The 22,096-nt window shown below is 40.6% G+C and overlaps 2 protein-coding genes across 2 annotated transcripts; one reads left to right on the top strand and one right to left on the bottom strand.

The window, feature by feature from the left end:
• Positions 1 to 82: 82 nt before the first annotated feature.
• On the bottom strand, positions 83 to 14,052 carry trpc1 (transient receptor potential cation channel, subfamily C, member 1). Its single transcript, XM_011488975.4, has 14 exons — positions 13,706 to 14,052; positions 13,402 to 13,602; positions 11,745 to 11,899; positions 11,570 to 11,671; positions 11,263 to 11,465; positions 9,820 to 9,951; positions 9,525 to 9,720; positions 7,499 to 7,835; positions 5,506 to 5,645; positions 3,742 to 3,891; positions 1,870 to 2,054; positions 1,016 to 1,217; positions 601 to 795; positions 83 to 521 (listed from the first exon to the last, which is right to left on the bottom strand). Exons 2-14 carry the CDS (start codon positions 13,565 to 13,567, stop codon positions 294 to 296), a joined length of 2,391 nt encoding a protein of 796 aa, XP_011487277.1. The 5' UTR covers positions 13,568 to 13,602; positions 13,706 to 14,052; the 3' UTR covers positions 83 to 293.
• A 5,159-nt stretch (positions 14,053 to 19,211) lies between these two features.
• chst2b (carbohydrate (N-acetylglucosamine-6-O) sulfotransferase 2b) lies at positions 19,212 to 21,829 on the top strand. The gene has a single exon (XM_004081098.5). The coding sequence runs from the start codon at positions 19,744 to 19,746 to the stop codon at positions 21,139 to 21,141; it is 1,398 nt and encodes a 465-aa protein (XP_004081146.1). The 5' UTR covers positions 19,212 to 19,743; the 3' UTR covers positions 21,142 to 21,829.
• Positions 21,830 to 22,096: the final 267 nt, after the last annotated feature.

The following is a 22,096-nucleotide window of genomic DNA, read 5'->3' as shown; positions in this document are numbered from 1 at the left end:
GTGAATAACTTTTTGCTAAGGGTGACGTGACCTGGAACATTCTTCCCAGGTTTTTAACCAATTAAACTAAAAGAAGATCAAGTATTTCCATAAATTTTTATTCATTCCGTTGAAAACAATGGCTTTATATATTTACAAAAAAGACAAAGGTCTGACTTTGGGGGCTTTGGTTGCTGATTAAAAGTTTTCTAAAGTTTGATATAGTGAAGTTCCCTATGCAACTGCACATGTTGACATCCCAGATTAACACGAAATGAAGGTAGGAGAGGGAGAAGCGAATAAATGTTGTGGTTTTAGCTCCGTGGATAGAACATGGCATACTTGGAGGTCCTGAAGCCCAGCAGGTCTCTCATCTCATTGCGAAATTTGGACAAATCTTGGCGCAGGTCGTTCAGGTTCTCCACTGTGGCCTGGTCTGTGCTCTGCATCTTCTGCCTTGTGGAGGTCAGGTATCGGTGAACCAGGCAGCACATGATCTTCTGGTAGTTCTCATCCCGCTTTTGCTTCAGGTTCTTCCACTCCTGGAGGTAAACAACAGGAAGGAGGTAGGTCACATAAAAGACAGAAAGCAGAAAAGACCGGGGATCTTATTTTTCTCACTTTGAGGCTATTCTGTCTCTTCATTTTGCCCTTTGGAGTGTGAGAGCAGATCCACTTCCTCAAACTGGTCACCAGGTAGCAGACAGTCTTTGGTGAAGGGAGGATGTTGAAAGGTGGAGGCATAGTACACTTGTCATCAAAGTAGCTCAGCCAGAGTTTAGCTCGAGCAAACTTCCACTCCTTGTCCTCGTGATTCTACAAAAAGCACCAAAAAGTCAAGAAATGTGGCAACAAAAAGTAATCTTTATTTAAATCTAATTTCCAGCAGTTCTTTAACGTCAAAGAAAAGCTTTAGCAGCTGTGCAACATTTCAGGAACACTTGGAACAAAAAAAAACTCCACCAGTTCCTGCTCTGAACTCGGCTTTAATTACTCATGAAGAGAAACGTCAGACTAGTGATCCGTGCAGACTTACAGCAATTTGTCTGAAGCTCTTATGGAGCATGGCCACCAGCAGCTTGGTGAGTACAATAACCACCACGATGTTGTAGGTGCCTATGATCAAGGCACCAACAAAAGACCTCAGCTCCTCTGTGTAGCTGATTCGGGTGACGAAGAGGGCAACGTGGGCCAGCGAGAAGATGTACCAGAAGAGGGCGTAGCAGGTCCCCATAAACCTGGAAAACAGGTAAACGAGGGTTTTGGTGAACACACACACAAAAAAAAGTAGAATTCTGGTTTTATAAAAAAGAAGGGGTTTTCAAAGCAAAATAGATTTCCTCCAATCCAACAGAAAAATTGCTGCAGGTACTCCCCTAAGCTTAATTAATAAACGAGCAGCTGCAATCCTGCAGTAATGTGCAGTTTTTTAGAAGAATATTAGCTTTGTTTGCAGGGTAGGCATTCACTGCAGAGGCTGCTGAAACTCCTCCTAGCTTTCCTCCACTTCCTTTACAGAAAACATTTCATCTAAACATAAGTGATGATAAAAATGTTCTGCCTAAATGTAAACATCAACAAAAAGAACGCATCCTTCAGAGCATTTTCCATATGTTTAAAGACATTTAAATAGTCACTGTATTCATTTGTGCAACACATCTGTTCTCTACAGGTTGTAATACATTTTTAGTTTCTCAAAAAAGACAATACTCTGCTAAACTGTATTTTTTTCATATGTTTGCTTTATTCCTGTTTCTTTTTAAAACACACTTTAATTGTGTTTAAATTTGAATTTTGATACAGATTAGGAGTAAAAACAAGAAACATGTCTGTCATCAGTTAAGAAACATTCTGGACATTGACCACTGATGCAGAAAGGTTTGATCATACGTGTGGAATGCGTCGTTGCTCTGTTGCTGGCAGAAGATGCCTTCGCAGTCCTTGGTTGTTTTCTTTTGTGGGTCTTTTAGGTCTTTTCCGTACAGCTGAGTGAGTCCAATGGTGAAGGAGAATAGGACCAGCAGGAAAAGGCCCAGAAACTTTCCAAAATCCTGCAGCATCTGACCCATGGAGATCTGTAAGGCATTGACAAAGAATCTGACATTTGCCCACTGAACCTTTATAGAAGTATTTACAGTAGTAATTTACAGTAGTGTCCTGTTTTTACCGATTGTAGATTATTTCTACATTCAAGCTACCTCAGCATTGTTTCTCTCACAGCAAAGTGGAAAAACCCCCAACATATTCTGGCTGCATTAGACCTAAAGTTAAGAAGTTTTCTTGAAAAAGCCTTATGGACTATTAAGAAAAAAACACTTTTTATAGATCTGAGCAAACAAATGCTCGAACACGAAGCCTGCCCTTACAAAACATAAACAGACAGTGTCTAGTGCAGCTGCTCTGCCCGCACCTCAGGGCGAAGGACAACTGGCATGTTTGCACTGAAACCAAGGCAGCTTGTTTAAGAAGGATCGGCCTGTTAGGATGATTCCAAACAGAGTAAATCCCTTCAGTGTACTCCTTTACCGCTGGTAAATAGCTAGCTGAGGTTGTTCCATGCTTGCCAACCCTGACAGATAGCCTTAGTTAATTACTGTACAAACAGAACGCAATGCGGACTAAAGGGGGATTTACTGAGTTTATGCTATGAAAAATGCATTTGGAGCAGCCCAAAAAAGTTAACCCTACATCTTTGCAAAAGAAAGAGATGTAGCATACTGGACAAGAGTAAATACCAAAAACGTTATCTGAACTTTAAGGTGTAATAAATGACATATTTTCTGACAAACTCTTGCACCGTTAGTGACGGTGGACTCAGGCTGTTGCTGAGGTTAAGTCTGGGCCACGAATGAGCGGATTCACACTTTCCACCACTCTTTCCAAACTGAGCAGGGGTCCCGACCCCACAGACACATGAGCCGGCCCTTTCAGGAAAGACACATTCAGGGAAGTCTGCAACCCCCATATTCATGACTCATTCTGTGTGCGTTAGCTTTACCGAGCAGAACTGGACGAAATCCTTCACCATAGAGTGTGTAGGTGCCTTTCTGGGGCGGCGTGTCTGCCACGTGAGTGTGAATGAACACACAACCACATCTATCTGAGCCCATTCCAGTTTTTCCACATCCTGCCAACCCAGACGCTGATGTCACAACATGCGTGCAGAGATGATGGGAGGAAAATCAAGCAGATGGAAGTGAAGAGAGCTGGGGTTTGAGAGTGTTCATTAACAAACTGCTCAGCAGGCTGAGTCTTTTATGAGCCAACTAGAAACAAGAACTTGACAGTGAGAAAGCATTCCAGCAGGCAGACTGATCTGACTGAATCACTGAGGCAGCTATTATGCAAGCCAGTTCACACACGGGAGAAAAAAATCCTGGATATGGCTGCTTCTACCATTTCTGCAGTCCAGCAAACTGAACAGACAGGTTGGACTATCAGGGGAAGGAAACAAACAAAAGGAAAACAAGCAGAGCCTTAAAGTCAATTAGAATAACTGTACTAAGGAAGCTTCTAGTTCAAAACTGTTTAAATTTTAGATTTAGTGTAGAAAAAGAGCAGATACTCATCAGTGGTAACAGCAACTGAATGCTCATGCCAATCACAGCTGCAGCAAGGCTCAGTGTGAGGCTTTGCTCTTGAATTTTTTCACATTCACCAAGACAGCAAGAGAGTGGGTGCTCCACAAAGCATTTTTGAGAATGTTTCGTAAGCTTTCTGCCATATTTTCTTTCATGACTAAACCGACTGCTTCTGTCTTACCTGCAGAGGGCCCAGGATGGAGCTGGTGGTGTACATGAAGAAAAGGCGCAGGTAGCTCAGGACGTTGGCAAAGGCAAAGAGACCCTCTGCCACCAGGATGGGATGGAAAGCGTCCCAGTTCTTTCTTTCCATCTCTGGCACATCTTTGCACTGCAGAAAGCGAGTCCAGTCCAAGGCATTTAAGCGATTTGAACACATTTATTCACATTTTCTATACCGGGCCACAATACCAACCAGGAAACTAGTTCTTTTGTTTAGATCAGGGGTCTGCAACCTTTCATTCAAGAAGAGCGATTTGGTCCTGTTATTTATTGACCAAAACTCAGTGAAAGCCGCAAAGACCCACTTTACCCTTTAGAAAAATACATTTTAGTTATGTTTTTTGTGGCCATTACTTCATTCATTAATTATGTCATGATTGTTGAATGAATTAAATACTTCATTTATAAAATGTAGCTTTTAAATATCAAAATCATTTAACTTTTTTTTATATATCGTAATTTTAACTAAATTTACTTTTGACAGAAGCATTTGCATTTTCCTTTCAAAATAAAAGTAATCCTGTGTCAAATGAGATCCTCCTGCTGAAGCAGATTTATTGAATTTAAAATATGACATTTTCTATCATGCCTTTGATGTGTGGGCTGCATGGCGGCACAGATCCCAGCTGGGACCTTTCTGTGTTTGCATGCTCTCCCCATGCATGCGAGGGTTTTCTCCTGGGATTCTGGCTTTCTCCTACAGTCCAAAAACATGCTTCATAGTTTAATTGGTTACTCTAAATTGCCCCTAGGTGTGAATGTGAGTGTGTGTGCGCGTGATTGTGGCCCTGCGACAGACAGGTGACCTGTACGGGGTGGACCCCGCCTTCACCCAATAGTGGCTGGGTTAGGCCACTAAAAACGGGTTCAGGACATGGATGGATGGCTGGATGGAATTTGATTCGACTTCATCCTTGTTGTCCTTTTACTATCAAATATAAACACAACATTAATGAAGAATCCAGTTTTAGAAAAATACATCTAAATATGTTAATGTAGTGTAAAAAAATTTGCCTCTGAACAGCAACTACACTCTGTTGTGCAGCTGAAAATAAGAGGTTCTTTAATCTTACTCTAATAATAAAAAACTCTGGCATTGAAGTAAACCTTTTACCATAGTTTCGCTCAGTTATCAGATATGTTAAAAATATAAACCTAAATGACAAACCTTAATAAACTAAAACAAATGAACCAAAACTACAAACCCAAAGCTCAACAATAGAGATAGAAGAGCCACATGTAGCTCCTGTGCTACAGGTTTAGACCCAGTTTGGATCTTTGTTCATGTTGTTGCAGCCTGTCACCACTAGGAGTCAGTGTTAAAATGGTCACGTTAGTGTTACTAACTGTTTCAATTACTTAACTGTGTTAAAAAATAATAAATCTCCATTAAAAACATAGTGATATTTCTATTTTTTTAAATCACCACTTACAATTAGTGGCTTATAAATGTTCACAATCCTCATAATACTTAAAGAAATTAGTAGCAATGCAAAATTGCAAAAATGTGTCATTTAAACCTTTTAACTGGTTTAAATTAAATGCTAAGAATCAAAGTGTGTAACTCTTTCTGAGTGTCAGTTTGAGCTGCTACATTTTATCAGACATGAAGAGAGCTGAAGCTGATGGAACTGAAATTATTATTTTAAGAGTTTTTGACAGTTTCTTTCCTGAATAACATTTATATAAAAACAACAGAGAAAAAAAAACAAGGTGTGTGTACCTTGCTATGAGCAACAATCTTAAGGGTGAAGGTGGCCAGGTAGAGAGAGTTCATCACAAAGCTCAACTGGTTCCTGGATTCTTCCAGAAAGTCTTCCAGGCCTTCATACCACAGACGTTTCACGTCCGACCACACCATTCCTACAGGGAATAAGAAATTCATCGTCTCACTGGAAAGAAAAGCATTTTTTGATGTCATCTGGAATATTTTGAAATCCTCTCCAAATTTAATCATAATTTATCTCACAGAAGAGGCCCTGAGGAAACAGGAATGCAAAAGACTAATGTGATGAAAATGTGTCGCCTCCCTAAGTGTGTGGAATTTAATAATTTAAAAAAAAGAAGATAGAATTGAAATGAATAAAAATATTTGGAAATAAATACGTAGTAAAATGAGTGAATGTAATGGCTGAGCCCCTTGATGACTTAGCAATGCAGCCCATTAGATGTTTCTTCATCCACTCAAATGTTTTCGAAATGAAACACTGAAATCAAGAGCTGCAGAAATATCACAACACGTACAGGAAGCCAAACACTCCCAACATCCAATCCCACTATTAATGTGAGGCGTTTGGCCCAAGGGAAAGAAAAATGGATGAAGGAGAAAGACGAAGGAGGAGAATGGCAAGAGGAAAAGAAAAAAAACATGAATGGAAGCCGTTGATTTAGTTGTGATAATGAGTTGTTAACATTTAACTTGCAAAAAGACTGTTCACATCCTAAAAATACGAGAAAGAAACTGCATTTTTTCAGTTCAGCACATCTTACATAATGTTCTGAACCTGCAGGCATCCTGCAGTGCGCCTTGCAGAAAGGTTGCTTTAAAGACCCACTCCGAGGAAAATTGTGATTTTGGTGTTTTTAACATGCTCTTGTAGGATTTTTCTTATGGAGAGCATATATTAAGAAATTTAAGCTCAAAATTGCATTTCTGAGTATTTATTATTCAAACTGTTTGAAAAAGAGCTTCTTAGTAATGGAGAAAATTTACACAAGCTCCCTGCTCCGAGCTCTCAGCAAGGCAAAATTACTAATGAGCTACTGCAGAAACGATGTCCTACAAAACAAAATTTTTTGGGATTTTGCCAAAAAACAGAATAAATCGCAATGAAAAAAATGTTTTAAAATGCTTTAAAAATAGATCAAAAGATCCGAGTGGGACTTAAGAAAACAGATTGGGTAAATTTTTCGAAGTTAAAGTGAAAATCAAAGACACCCCTGCTGACTTACTTTAGGAGACTTTAGTCTAAAAAAAAAAAAAAAATTAGACATTCCCATCTTTAGGAAAAAAGTATAGATTTTCCAACAGGCAAACTCAACAAAGGAGAGGAGTGGCATTATAGCCTTTTGAAATATTTCACTGATGTTAAAAAGTAGCACACGCATCATGTAATGTTGATGTAACTGCCTTAATAAATGTATAACCTGTCAAAATTAATGACACAATTAATCAACAATATTAAAAAAGATGTTTAGGTCAGAGTAGGAGAGAAAAAAGCTTCACTGCTGAGAAGCCAGGAGGCCATTAACGAGGCTCACTGGATGATATTGATTTTTTTTTTCCAAGGAAAAAGATAAGAACTTTCATCTCCTCAGTGTCCAGCCTCGCCCCATCAGGCAGAAACTAACATGTTTATGTTTGCATGTGTGTTGACTTCAGTGATGACAGCACTCAGATGGGCCACAAAGGAGAAATTAAATGCCGGAGCTCCATCCTGTGGAGTTCAATTAGAGGAAGAGCTGACCCATTTAATCCAGTCAGGCTGGGCTTTCTGTCATTTTCTGTACAGGCAACAATTTGTCATGCAGCGTCTGATAGAATTAGAGACTTCAGGCTGACCGTCATCTTGCATTTTCATTTCCTGATAAAAATGCTTCAATATCATTTTTTTCCCCTTTAGCATTGAATGTTTAGTCTACATTTAGTTAAATGGACACGGAAAACTTCTTTATCCCTCAGACTTGGTGCATCATTTGCTAAGGAGAAAGCCCACCTATGATCCAGAGGATGAGAAGGTAATCAATCATCTCCAGAGCGGGGCCCATTGTGTTCTTCTTGCCTTCGTTGTAGACCAGAGAGTAAAGGTTGAGCAGCAGCAGGAAGGTGAAGTAGGAAGCGCTGTGGATGATGAATTTCACAAACGGGGTGTGGATGATCTGGCCGACGCGCGAGCGTGGCACCAGAAAGTAGCAGACAGACAGCAGCGGCCAAAGTATGGCCACGCTCAGGACGGTGGCTATCTTCAGACAGGTGTGTTTGCGACGGTAGCTCGCCGTCTCTCCGAACCAAACGGTGTTGAGGAACTGCTGACAGTTGGATTGAGCCACAAACTGTCGGCAAAAGAAAGCAAAAGTATTTGGATGTGATTTTACAGAAACAACCAAACATCTGGAGATGATAAAAATTGAAAGTTAAACATTTTCTTTTGCTGCATTTACTCAATCGTCATTTCTGTTGCCGCACTTCTTTCTGTTTCAGTTTTTCAGTCAAAGATAAACTCTAGGATGTCCTGCTATGTTCTGGTCGGTCGTCTAATTGATCAGAGTGTCAGGGTACAGGCAGCTGCTGGTTCTCCGCTTGTTTTTGCCAGCAGGCAACTGGCAGGCATTATGTAAATACACTGCTCCACTGCAAAGCCAGGATGAATGTGAACATGGGGTTTCATGCAGTCAACGAGCAAATGTTTCAGCGCGGATACACAGCACTGTGCTGCTGCTCCATACCAAACCACAAAAAAGCTTTTAGACCTTCCGGAGAGCAGCCCTCATCTTCTGCCTCGTTAGTGTTCTCAGAGGAGGAATAAGGAACGAACAAAGAACACTCAGAAACACAATGACAGCGTTTCTGCCAAGCCTGTTGAAGAAAAGAAACGAGTGTTCAACCAGAGACGGCTGAATCTTTTGCTCTTTTTATAATAATGTTTGATCTGTGTTATTTCTCCTGCAAAACTGTAATCGTCCCAACTATTAATCACACTCAGCTTTTACCTTCAGCTTTGACTGCTGTCCCCTGAAGGAAGCAAGTGAAGCTACAGTGTGCTGCACCAACTTGTGGTGCTTCCCATCATACCTGAGCTGAGATTTAAAACCTTGATTTTAGACATTCAAAACATTTGACAAGGTTTGGAGTCATTTTAAATTATCTCTGCTCTACAAGCTTTTCTCCAAATAAGGACAGTTAAGATTTTTTTTGTCCCCATCAATAACTAAGATAAGGAAATTATTATTAAAATGAGTCAAAATCCTTTTGCTCCATAATCTTGACAATAGAAAAACTTCATTTGTGGTTAAATTTTAAAGATGTTAAAATTAAATGTTGAAAGTTAGACTGGCATTCACTGTCATTATTTTAGAAACAAAATTTTGATTTGTGTTCTAAGAATAAGTGCTAGCTTTAGATTTTATGAAGGTTTATGAAGGTAGGCCAACTATGATCACTTTCAAAAATGAGTCTTGTCCCTCTAATCAAAATGAATGCTAATAAGTTGTATAAAAACTCCAAAAATACAAATCATTTACTTAGTACTGCAAAAATAATGCTTAATAGTTAGCTGTGAAACCTTCAGTTTTCAGTAACTAACAGCTTTTTTAGCTTATTTTACTTTGTGATTTTTTTTCTTGTGTGGAACTCCTGGTTTCTAGATTTTGATATTTTATCATAGAATTTGTTAAGTTAAAATGACTTCCTGCAGTCAGAGATAATTTTATCACTTTCTAGTGATTTAAAAACAAAATTGTGTTCTTTACCTATTTTTACGCCATCTCTTTTTGCAGTATAAATACCAAATTGGTACTTTTAGCTTAAAAATTTGTTTCCCCTAATCAAACTCTGCTTTTTGTCCATTTTCTTTTTGCAGAAAAGTTTTTTCTGCATCCATATGACATGTCAAAAGTCCCTGCCTCTGCTTCTGCATGATCCATCTCCAGATGTTGATGCACTTTCAAGGGTATGTAGAGGAGCAGCGAGCTTTGAGCTTCAGTGAAAGTGCCCACTTTAATGGCAGATCTTCACAAACCAACCTCTTTCTGGTTGTACTTGATGGCTAGTTTAAGCCGGCTCAGGTTCATCCGCTCCTCCAGCAAGCCTCTCTTGTCGAGATGATCTTCGCTGGATGTGTGATTGAGAATCACTTCCAGCTCTCTGGAGTTTCGCGCCTGAGCCAGAAGGTCTTTGGCAAACATCTTGCACTGCGTGGCCAGCTCCTCATAGTCATTCCTTCAGATAAAATCAGGTTGACAACATTACAGCCTGAATCTATTTGTCATGGTGGTGGTTTCAGTGATGTTACAGCACTGAAGCAGCAGTTGGATTTACCTAAACTCCACCTCTACAAGGCTGAGCTCCTTCAGGTCTGTGCTCAACTCAAACGCTCTCAGAATGGGATCCTCCTCCGTCAGCATGATGAGCGCCGGGCTCGCCAGGCAGCGGTAGATGTCAAGCCGGAACCTGAAAATTGAAGATTGTAGAGCACAAACGGTGCACAAACGTGAAGTTACACTTAAGTTGATTCAATAACAACGCCAAACCAGTTTGAACTTTCAGTTTTACTACACTGCACTACAGCTACGTCTTAGAGTAAAGGAAAAAAAAACATACTAACCAATAATTTTGGAAGCGTATTTTAGAAAACGAGAAGCCTAACGGGACAATATATGGAAAAATCATGACTTCCTGGTGTTGTCCCTTGGTGCTTTTTACTTTCTCTTTTTTCCTTTTTCTTTTGGGTTTTAGTAAATATTTATGTGTTTATTGTGTAAAAATGTATCTATAAAATGTTGTACGACTGGGGGTGGGAAATAATACAATTTTTCTTCAACCCAACTCTTTTTAAAGCATTTTATCTCTGTTTATCATATTCATTTAATTATTTTATTTTGTGTTTGAGTTTAGTGACTAGTTTCTGAAATATTGACAGGAGAACAACAGGACACCTATAGATTCCTGCAGACAGTTGAATGAATTGAATTGAAAAGTGAGATAATCTTAGTTGGAATAGATGCTCTGATGTTTTTGTTGCATTAAGCTGGACACCATTGTAACTACACCTTTTATGTGCCTTTTTTAAAATAATAATAAATTCTTATTGCTCCACATGTAACCTGACTGCTGTCAAATTGCAATTAGAAATGATTTGCTGTTAAAAGTAGGGCTGTTCTGCTCTTAGTCGCAAATCCTGAGGACCAACTAATGAAAGAAAGCTTCCTTTTTCTTGCCGTTATGTTTCTCTCTGTGGTTTGGCAGATACACTGCAGAGTGCTTCAATTGATGCACTGTGTGGGAGGCGCTGCTTGAGAACAAAACTGCCCAGCACCGGATATCAGCTCAATGCCATCTGCAAATCCTATATACTCAGTGAGAAGCCAAGGACCAAACCACGAAAATACTGTCGTTTTGTAACTTTAATGAAATGTGAATAACTCGAAAATCTTCTTATCAAAAAAAAAAGCACATTCTGTGGATGGCATTATAAAGCCAAATCCATTTGTAGAGGCGGAACTGTCGTAGAGTTAAAAACATTCCTATAGAAACCTCTGCACAACCCTCTAAATCGTGTCATTTAATGCTTAAAAGACATTTACTAGCTGCTAAAAGCAAAAAAACAAGAAGCTACAAAAGATCTTGACTGCTTTTCTTGACAGGCACTCATTCATCATTACTCCTATCTTCTTGATAAATGGGTTAATTTGCAAAGACAAAAGCCAAAAGTTCAAGCTACAGAAACTCACATCTTCTTTAAAGCACGAGGAGCTCGTGTACCTGGAGTGACGTAAGCTGTCCTTCTTGTTTTTAGCGTTGCACAACGTGCACTCGCAGCCCACGGCGTGAGGTCTGGGAAGAGAGATGTCCTGTTTCAGCAGCATGGTCAAGATCTCATAATTGTTCCTGTGCGCTGCCAGGATGACCGGAACCACGTCCATGGTGGTTGAATACTCTGGATTCTGGATGCGCTGCATCAGTTTCTGAGAAAGACAGAACAGATTTTAAAGAATGCAGTAATACCAATCTGTTTGCTGCATTTTTTGATTCAAAGGGGATTTTAAAGCCGTCGTGAGAAGAGACATACAGCAATAGAGGGCTTGGAGGATCGTCTCGGTTTGTGGTTGAGGAGGATGTCCACAGCCCCCACCACCTCCGAGTCTATGGCCACCAACAAGGCATCTGTTGCCTTTGCAGAAAAGCACAATGTTATGAGACGCTGTGCATTTAGTGGCAAACTAAACAAATGAACAGTGGGTTACCTGGCAGCCATGCTCAAGCAGAAGCTGCAGGATGTCCAAATTCTCATTCTCAATGGCGATGGTGATGGCGTCTCTTCCCAGCACGTCTATGCAGTTGATGTTGAGCTCGCCGTGTCGATTCTCCTCCAGCAGTTTCTTCACCATGTAGTAGTCACCTGGAAGAACATATACATGTATCACAATACGGAGATTTCAACAATTTATTCTAAATGAAATATTTATTTTAGCCACACAAAGAATTTTCAAATAGCTTTACATGGGGGTCAGATTAGGACATACAGGGAAAAGGACTCGTACAATAAAACTCTGAAATTAGAACAGAAAAACGAAGTGAAGGTAAAGTTTGGATTAAAAAGAAATGTAAAACACTGCACTGTCATCCACTGCAGTGCTTCTCAACCAGGGTGCCACTGTATACTAGTGGGTCACAAGAGATGTTCAGGTATGTCGTGGGAAATTATTCATTTAATTGGTCTAAGAAGAAATCTAGAAATAAGGAAATTAGACAGAGCGTTGTTTGTGTGGGTGTCCTATGACACCCCGTCTTAAAGACACACCCCATGCATTTAGCATTTGTGTGTGGCCAGTAAGAAGCCAGTGCTCACACCTTACTAATGGTGTGATGTAAGGACACCGAAAGACAGCATGCAAGCAACATACATGATTCTATTTGTCTACAAGCGTCGGCATGGAGCAAAGCTGTAGGTTTAGTGTCAAACTTTGTCACACTGCATTTTTTCTTCTGCCTCTGATCCACATTGATTTGAATAAAGAAAGACTTAATTTTCCTTATTTATAAATGTCCTCTATCATCAGAAAAATGCCACAAGAACATGTTAAAAACACTGAAAATTTGATCAGAGTGGGTTTGTAATACATACTACAAAGTGCCTTAGCTCAAAAGACAGTTAAAACATTGATTTGCAGTTTGTGTAATTTAATAAATTGTTTATGATGGGCAAAATACCTAACAAGGGGTCACTAAAAATAGCAAAAGACTTTCACAAAAAATGATTTTTATTGCAAATAAACATTACAGACGTTTATCTAAACTAATCCTGCCTTATTTGGGTTTGTGGATTTAGAAAAAAACGCACACAATTTAGTGCATTAAAACAATTTGGTTAAAAGAAAGAGGTGAAATACCAGTTTAAACATATTTTTAATGAACTTTCATTAAAAAAAAAGTTAATCCTTGGAGAGGCATCCAACACTCACATGTACCGTTATCTGCAAACCACTGATCTGAGCCACAGATGCAGAGAGGGGAGCTTTAACTGGGGTGGCTGGGCTCCAACAGTTCCCCTTAATCTTGCCTAACAATAACATCTCTCACAGAGGACAGCTTCTGCTGCGCAGTCATGTTTCATCAAGCCTTTATATGGTCACAGTGGCAGTCACTGTCTCCCAAATCTGCCTTTGACTGCTCTTATCAGTGCAGTTGAGAATGCACATGCATCTCTGCTGCTCCTGCTTTGTTTGCCTTGTTAGGAGCTGCCAGGAGTCAGCAGAGCAGGAGCAGCAATCTGCAACATGATTCTGGATGCAGCACTGATGTCCATCTCAGGATGTCTCGGTCATCTTTTCTTCTCCATGTCCAACTATAGCTATTAAAATACCTGGCGAGGACATTGAATTTCATTGAACGGAAGCCAACCTTTCTCGCATGCCAGCAGGAAGAGCTTCTCGTCGAGCGTCGTTTCCTCCTTCACTTCTCTCACGTCTTTCAAGGCCATGAATTTGTCCGGAGAGGAGGTGTCGGTGCCCTGGTAAAGAGCGGCCATCACGACGGAGAGCGAGTACGGACGAACACCGACGTGCATCCCACTAGAACCCAGCTGCCATGACACCAGAAAGCCTGTCACAACACGAGAGGGGATCAATGTCGCGGCTCAGCTGGAGGCTGGAAACGTCACGGGTCCGCTCGCCGTTGGCTAACCGCTACCTTCCTTTACCTTTACCTCGAATCGCGGATTAAACGACGCCAAGGGCCGTTGGAGCGCGGACAAACAGGAAAACTGTCATTCCACGATGTTTACGTGCACCATCTTGTCAATCTCATCGCAATTTAGTCCGCTTCCTTTCTGGTCCTGATGCTGCTGACGAGGATACAACTGCGCATGTGCGGGCCAATCTAAGGCTACGTTCACACTGCAGGGCTTAATGCTCAATTCGGATTTTTTGAAAAAATCCGAATTGTTTGCTAGACCGTTCACATTTCCAAGTAAATCCGAACTTTTGTGATCTCCAGTGTGACCGTGACACGACCCAAACGAGACCCGCATGCGCAGAAGCCAGAAGAATACTCAACGGTGAACGACGTCACTCGTTTGCGGAGCCAACGTTAACAATGGATGTCAACAACAGTGTTGTCAAAAGCGGAGCTCTTTTTGTAATATTAAATTTATTTTCACAAAGGAGCAGCACAATTACAATCTTCTCATTTTAAGAAGGCATTGGAGTCGGTATCGTCTGTACCCACTTTAGTGGAAGAGGAATGTGTATGTGCTGGGGCCGCGCGCCCGCGTGTGTGCAAGCGCGTGCCGCGATAGAGAATAGGGGGGGGCAGTGTGGGCGCGCATTCATGTTGTGTGTTACGGAGGACGGTAATAAAAGAAGGTTTCCCCCAAAATAAATGCTATGGACTCTTTATTAACCCGTTCTGGAGAATCTAAGGATCAGAACAGGGAGGAGGAGGAGGGGGATTGCCTGGGTCCCCCGCGCTTCTGAGCACGGTCAAAGGGGAGAAAGAAAAAAAAGTTATCGCGGTAAAGGTTCAACACCACGCTCTGCCGTTTATCTGGAATTTTTTTCAAAAACCGCCCAGTTGCGATCAGAGCCCTGGAGTTTGGCCTGAAAAGAGCGATCAGCCCAAATATTAATCCAATCGGTGACCTCTCTTCCCTTCTACTGACTGATCTCAGCAGCATCGTCCACCATGGTTGATGTTTACGTTCTCGTTCCCGCCTACTTCAACGCAAAATGATGACGTTTGTTGCGTGTCGATGACGTACAGTTCGGAATCAAGTCGCCTGGCCGGTCAGACGGCGGTCGCAATTGAAAAGATCGGCTACAATTCGGAATCAGGCCGGCAAACCCACGGGGCCTGGGTCGCATTTGAAAAGATCGGATCTGTGTCATTCAGACTGTCATGAAAAGATCGGAATTGGGCCGCTTAGGGGCAAAAAATTCGGAATTGGGTCGTTTCAGCCTGCAGTGTGAACGTAGCCTATAGCTGCACTTCATGAGGCGTGATGTCGTAAACGTCCAGTTTTGAAAATATTGAAAAAATATTGTTAATTAGTTACTTATTCAATCTGAGCTTTGTTTACATTAATACAGAGCAAGAAAGTTTGCTCCTATTTTTTCTTAATTACTGAATTTTATAATCCACTTAAAAATATTAATAATTCCATATGGTAGAATATTTTACTTCCATGTTCTCTAAAATAGCATAACAAACCGCAAGAAAAGTAATAAGTAAAAAGGCAAAATACGTTTGACTTAAAAGGAATTAATTTCATTAAATGTAATTTGAGATTTAAAAATGTAAGTCCTATAATAATAATAATAATTATTTTTTGCAAAGCTAAGTTTTAATTTCAATGGCACGTTAAGCTGGGGTCATTATAGCGCCATACATGAGCCTTTTCCTTTGTATACTTAACTTTCTCTCTGCAGGGCACAGTGAAAGTAATTCTTACTGGAAAAAGGATTCCACATCTGAAAAGATGGAGCTTCACTTTACAAAACAGTATTTGTTAAAACTCCAGCTTTGAAATTTATGTTTTTAGTCACATTGTTTGCATCTTTTATCAAAGGGAAAGTTTTTTTTTTGTTGCCATGAGACAATATGAATGTGAATTCTACTTTTAGGCCACCCACCTGCATGTTTTCCATATTACCCTGCCAAAACACACCTGATTTACAGCACTGTAGAGCCTGGATAATTACAATCATTCAAGCCAGGTGTGTGTAAGCAGAAAACCACATCCACGATGGTGGCCCTTCAGAAACACTGCTCTGAGTCTAGGCATAAAGATAAAAAACTGTTGTATGTGTACAGACTAGGCAGCTTCATTTATATACAGAGCGCATTTCGGAAAAGCAAAAGCTTAAAACCATACAAGAGAGTTAAAAAAACATTAAAAAATGAATGTGTCAATAGGAAAGCACCACATCAAGCAAAGCAATTGGATAAGAGGAAAATTGAGATTTAAATGTCAATAAAGCTTGAATATGTTTTAATTTATCAGTAAGGTGGCTCAATCTGTGTGCAGCAGAGCAGCTAAAAGCAGTTTCATGCTGTTTGGTTTGGGCCCCCACCACTGATAGATTGATGAACCAGCAACACAATAACTCATTGAGTCATTTGCCCGACAGTAAGTTTACAGACCTAAAAACAAAGGAAGCATGATCACATTAACAATAAAGGCTGCAGTTTTTTTAAAGTTATTATTATTATTATTATTATTTTACAATTAACTTAATGAAACAGTTTGTTAAAATCAGCTGTTTTGAGTTCTGGGACTTGTTTTGTGTAAAACACATTCCCCCAGCAGGGGGCAGTGTTCACAAACCTTATAATAATAAACATCCCACCAAAGACTTAGTTTTTGCCCGTGCTGCTGATTGGCAGCACCGACTTTTGTAATCTTAACTCTATTTGGCAAATGACCTAAACTTGACAAATAGTAATAACTAATAGTAATAATAACTGCCATTTTCATGTGTGAAGTATCATGCAACAAACTTAACTAGATATACTGTGGTATGTGGCCCTTAATGAGTGCAAGGATTTCTCAATGTGCAGAAAGGACGATTTTTCTCAAACATTCTCCTCCTCCAGATGTGTTAATCTCAAACAGGAAAGCCTCTTAGGAAATATGATTTTCAATCTGCTTTCCTGTGTTCAAACACATGAACTTAGAGCTTCCCAGAGCATTTGCCATGTAGTTTATGAAAAACAGATGTCTTTTAGCCAACTCTCTTTCTGTTCATGATTATTATTATATGCCCTAACAGAGTGCATGGTTAAAATATGAATAGATTTGGCTTATCAATCAACCAATCCATCCATCCATCCATCCATCCATCCATCCATCCATCCATCCATCCATCCATCCATCCATCCATCCATCCATCCATCCATCCATCCATCCATCCATCCATCCATCAATCAACCAAACTTTATTAATAAAGCACTTTTCATATGAAAGAATAACACAAAGTGCTTTACATTAAAACAAAACAAAATAAATAATATCAAAACAAGCATGAAGATTAAAATAAACAAGCACAAAAAATAAATAAAAATAAAAATAGGGCCCCCCTCCCCGTACCTACACAACCCCCCACTTCTTACACATCTTCCACCCCCCAATAGATGGGGAAAGACAATGAGAATTGGAAAATACGAAATAGGCTAAGCACGAAAACGCTGATAATTGGAACCTCCCTCTCTGTGAACAGCTGCATGACCAGCCAAATGCAGCATCACAGGCGGCGACCGCTCCACCATAGCTAAGAGGTGATGCAGGTCCCCATCCAGAGCCGCAGATGCTGAACAGCATCCGACCCAGAGGGAAAGGTTCCAACTCAGGACGCATCGTAAAAGTACAAAAGAGAATGAAATATTGATATGATAAATATTGATAAAAGCAATGAACAATAAAACATTGAAATAAGATGAATTAAAATTAAAATAACACATTAAAATCGAGTGTAAGTTCAGAAAACAAGATAAAATGGATAAATAAAAATAAATAAATAAATAACCAAATAAATAAATAGTGGTAGTAAAAAATTTGTTAAAAGCCAGGTTAGCTTTTCTTAAAAACTTTAATGCTCTTTGCGGCTCTCAGGTCCTCTGGCAGACTGTTCCATAAACGGTGGCCATAGTGTTGAAAAGATGCTTCTCCGTAGGTTTTGGTTCTTACAGTCGGAACGGTCAACAGACCAGTGCCAGAGGATCTCAGGGTCCGCGAGGGTTCATACCTTACTAAAAGATCTGATAAATAAAAAGGTGCAAGACCGTTAAGACATTTAAAAACGGTTAAAAGTATTTATAAGCAGTTTAATAACTATTTAATTTCCGTTACCATAAAATGCCAAAAGGTTTGTTTCATTAGGTATACTTAAGGGTATAGCAGGTCCACTATAGACCACAGCATTTTAAGGTTACAAATATATAGATTCATATAAAAAGAAAAATTTGTGTAAACTACGTCCTTTTTAGCATCGACTTAGTATACTTGTGGTATACTTAAACTGACTTCTTTTTGCTAAGGGTTAACAAAAAGAATTGATTTGTGTGGCGAGCTACAACATATATATATATATATATATATATATATATATATATATATATATATATATATATATATATATATATATACATACATATATATATATATATATATATATATATATATATATATATATACATACATACATACATATATATATATATATATATATATATATATATATATATATATATATATATATATATATATATATATATATATTTATATCACAAAATTAAGATTAAAATTGAATTTCTGAGTATTTTTTTTCAAATTGTGGTGACTCAGGAACAAACAGAAATACCTGTTGGAAAAGCCTGACGTATGGGCTATAATTGACAGGCCACAAGCTTCTGGCTTTTTTGCTTGATTCAGATGCATGCACATACAGACAAATAGATCCACGTATGAATCTGTTTCCTCGTCCAAGCATTTGGTCCAAAACTGTTATGACTGGATAGTTTCGATAGGCTATTGCAACGCATTTTTTTTGCACCAGAAAAAAAAGGTTGGGGTTGTGAGGGACTGTAAGTTAGGGGGAGATAGCGTATAAACAAAGGGATGATGATGGGAAATGGAGAATACATACTCAGTGCCAACAGTCCTGGCCTGTTGCTCTGCAGAAACTTTGTCCTGGAAAGCAACACATTTTTTAGAAATAAAAACAACAGTTTTTAAAATTTTACCTTAAAAACAGATACATATAAAAATAACATAAAAATAAAACAATTAAATCAACTAAAATATATATATATATATATATTTTTATATGTATATGTAGCCTATACTTAATGATTATATTATAAACACAATATACATCATTATTACATCAAAATTGTTGAATTGCATTATCTCATATTATTTACATATGTAAATAACATTTCATTCTTGTGTTTTCATCTTAAATATTACTTTCTTGTTCATGTAGAACATGGACATGTAGGGTGGAGGGCGGTTTAAAGATTGCTATCTTGTTTTTTTTGGGCGCGCGGAGGGTTATGGGGATGGAGACCTTCCAAACAACGGTATCCGCCCGCCGTCTACCATTGAGAGTGTTTCCATGGCAGCTGCTGAAAGACGAACAGGCGGAATGACCAATCAGAGAAGCTCTTTGCGCTTGACGTCACAACACAAACCAATCCTCTGTCGCGGTGGGCGGGCCTTGCCCTCCTGGAAGGATTGACTCGTCTCAGTTTGTTTCAGTGAAACAAGCGCTGGAGCTGGACGCGTTTCGCGGCCGGACAACCGCCTCTCCGCTCTTTTTTTTATGCGGGGAGAAATTAAACCCGCCCTCCACCGTGTCGCGCGGTGAATCCCGGCAGGACGCGTCTTCTCAGGATGCTTCAGAGGAGAGCTGCGCAGGGATTCCTCCGCTGAACATGGGAGAACAGGGCGTCTGTGACGATGAAGGCTCCTTCGTTTTTGTTTTGAACGCGGGCCACCCACCGAATCACTGCAGCCGTCGGCGTGAATCGCTCCAGGCGCCGCTCCTATGAGGATCATTGCGCAGTGCAGTGAGGACCGGGTCGCTTCCGAACTGCTGCTGAATATATTACCTAATCAGCCGGTGCTGAAGCGGTGATAAATTCCGGGTGCAGCCCGCACACACTCACGCACTGCTGAGCGTATTGCTGCATTGTTGTGTATGTAAACTGCTTTGTCCGGCGGTGGGAGCCGCTCACAGGTCACAGATGAGAGGTAAACAGTATCATCATCCCCTAAAGTTGACAGCGCCCTGGGAGAAGGATGCCGGATTTGGCAGGAAGCTCAAAACTTACCGGAATCATACCAAGATAATCGCACAGCCGGGGATCGTGATGAAAGTCCTCCGCAGGAAAAGGATTGTGTTATTTATGGCCTATTTCTTACTGCTGGCCCTCACCATGCTTAACCTGGCCAATTATAAATGGACCAAGGAGCCCCAGCAGTGTAACCACCAGATGCGGAGCGCCACTTATCAGAGCAGGTCTGACATCCGATTCCTTTACAGGCCCTCTCTGGCCAAAAAGAGACAGCTCATTTACGTTCTGACCACCTGGAGGTCGGGCTCCTCCTTTTTCGGGGAGCTTTTCAACCAAAACCATGAAGTGTTCTTCTTGTATGAGCCGATGTGGCACATCTGGCAGAAGTTGTACCCGGGGGATGCCGTCTCACTCCAAGGGGCGGCCAGAGACATGCTAAGCTCTTTGTACCGCTGTGATCTGTCCGTTTTCCAACTTTACAACAGCCCCGGGGGAAAGAACTTTACCTCCTTGGGATTATTTGGGGCCACCTTGAACAAAGTGGTGTGCTCCTACCCCCTCTGTTCTGCCTACAGGAAAGATGTGGTGGGGATGGTAGACGATAAGGTGTGTAAAAAGTGCCCCCCTCAAAGCCTCCGCCTGTTGGAGGAGGAGTGCCTGAAATACAACACCGTAGTGATTAAAGGAGTTCGCATTCTGGACGTAAACGTCCTGGCCCCACTCATGGAGGACCCGTCCTTGGATTTGAAGGTGATACACCTGGTCAGAGACCCTCGGGCAGTGGCCAACTCCAGGATCAAATCCAGACACGGGCTCATAAGGGAGAACCTGCAGGTGGTCCGCAGCAGGGATCCCAAACTCCGCCGGATACCTTTCGTGGATCCGGGCCACAAAGCCAACAAAAAGGACGGCTCCGACTATCACTCCATCGGAGCCATGGAGGTGATTTGTGACCGCACGTCCAGGACTTTGAGGACTGCCTTAAACCCACCCAGCTGGCTGAAGGGGAAGTACATGGTCGTACGCTACGAGGACCTGGTCGAGAACCCAGTTAAGACCCTGAGGAACATCTACCGCTTTGCCAACCTCACCACCAACCACGACATCGAATCGTTTGCATTAAACATGACCAGCGGCTCCAGTTCCTCCTCCAAGCCATTTATCGTCTCCTCCAGGAACGCCACACAGGCTGCTAGCGCCTGGAGAACAGTGCTCAGCATCCAGCAGATCAAACAAGTGGAGGACTATTGCCACCACTCCATGTCTGTTCTCGGGTACGAGCGAGTGAGAACAGCCATGGAGGCCAAGGACTTGAGCAAACCACTACTGTCCCGCTCCAAGATTTAGAAAAAACAAACAATAAAACCCACTCCGCCAAAGACCTTTAATCAATGTCCATTTTGCTTTTTTCTCTTCTTGTGGAATTAAAAGCTTTACTTTCTGTGTTCATGAAGCTCCACTGGCCACATCAGGAATGTATCGCTGCCCTCAGTCAGGCTGCAGGTGAATGCGAAGGAATCAATTCTTTTATTACTCATTAGCAGAGCCTGAGAACTTGATTACTGAAGCTGCACCCACAGAAATAAAAAAAAAGCAGGAAAAAATCTTTGATTCACGTGTCTTGTTAATACGACACAAACAATTGGATGTTTTTGGGTTATTTTTGAATGTTTAAATCTTTAAAGGTGTGTGTGTTTTTTTTTAGCTCTCCGTAATGTCTAAATGGATTAAAAAAAGAAAAAAAAAATCTTTTTGAAGACCAGAAATCAGAGACAATCAGTGAATTGGTTTGTTGATGTGCCATAGAGGATTCCTCCGAGCCACCAGTACTGCTTTATCGAAATAAAAAACCCAGATCAGAGGACTTTGTTTCTTTAAATGATGGTTTCTGACACCTAGACCTTTGTGGGATAATAACATACTGTGGACATTATTACTTCTGGAGTCTGTACCACCATTTCAAATGTTTACAATTGCTTGCTTCTATGGAAACACATGATCTGGGAATAATGAGTAAAGTTCACAGTAAACAAGACAGTTGATGCATGGTTTCCTACTTTTGTGTTGCTGTGTAAACACAAGCAGGGGCTCTCAGTTAAGGTGACTGAGGTCACCGAAGCTCAATTTCTTCCTTTTACCTTTTTGAAAAAAATGACTCATAGCAAGCTGTTGTGCCGCCCTCCACGCTGTTTGCTAATCAACTTTATTGGGTCAACAAAAAATCTTATTTACTATAAGCATTTGTGGTCTGACAGGAAACGGTGCAGCCCCAAGGAAAAACAAAGAAATCCTGGTTTCTTCA

Source organism: Oryzias latipes, chromosome 20 (assembly GCF_053564925.1).
Source record: "Oryzias latipes strain Hd-rR chromosome 20, Olatipes_Hd-rR_3.1".
Taxonomy (NCBI): Eukaryota; Metazoa; Chordata; class Actinopteri; order Beloniformes; family Adrianichthyidae; genus Oryzias; species Oryzias latipes.
This window is presented reverse-complemented; position numbering and strand designations above follow the sequence as displayed.

Excerpts from the sequence above, each read along its gene's own strand:
- trpc1 (XM_011488975.4), bottom strand. The coding sequence starts at position 13,567 with ATGCACGTCGGTGTTCGTCCGTACTCGCTCTCCGTCGTGATGGCCGCT. Across the intron at positions 11,672-11,744 it reads TGCTTGAGCATGGCTGCCAG|GCAACAGATGCCTTGTTGGT; the intron begins GTAACCCACTGT and ends TTTTCTGCAAAG. Across the intron at positions 7,836-9,524 it reads TCAAGTACAACCAGAAAGAG|TTTGTGGCTCAATCCAACTG; the intron begins GTTGGTTTGTGA and ends TTTTGCCGACAG.
- chst2b (XM_004081098.5), top strand. The coding sequence starts at position 19,744 with ATGAGAGGTAAACAGTATCATCATCCCCTAAAGTTGACAGCGCCCTGG.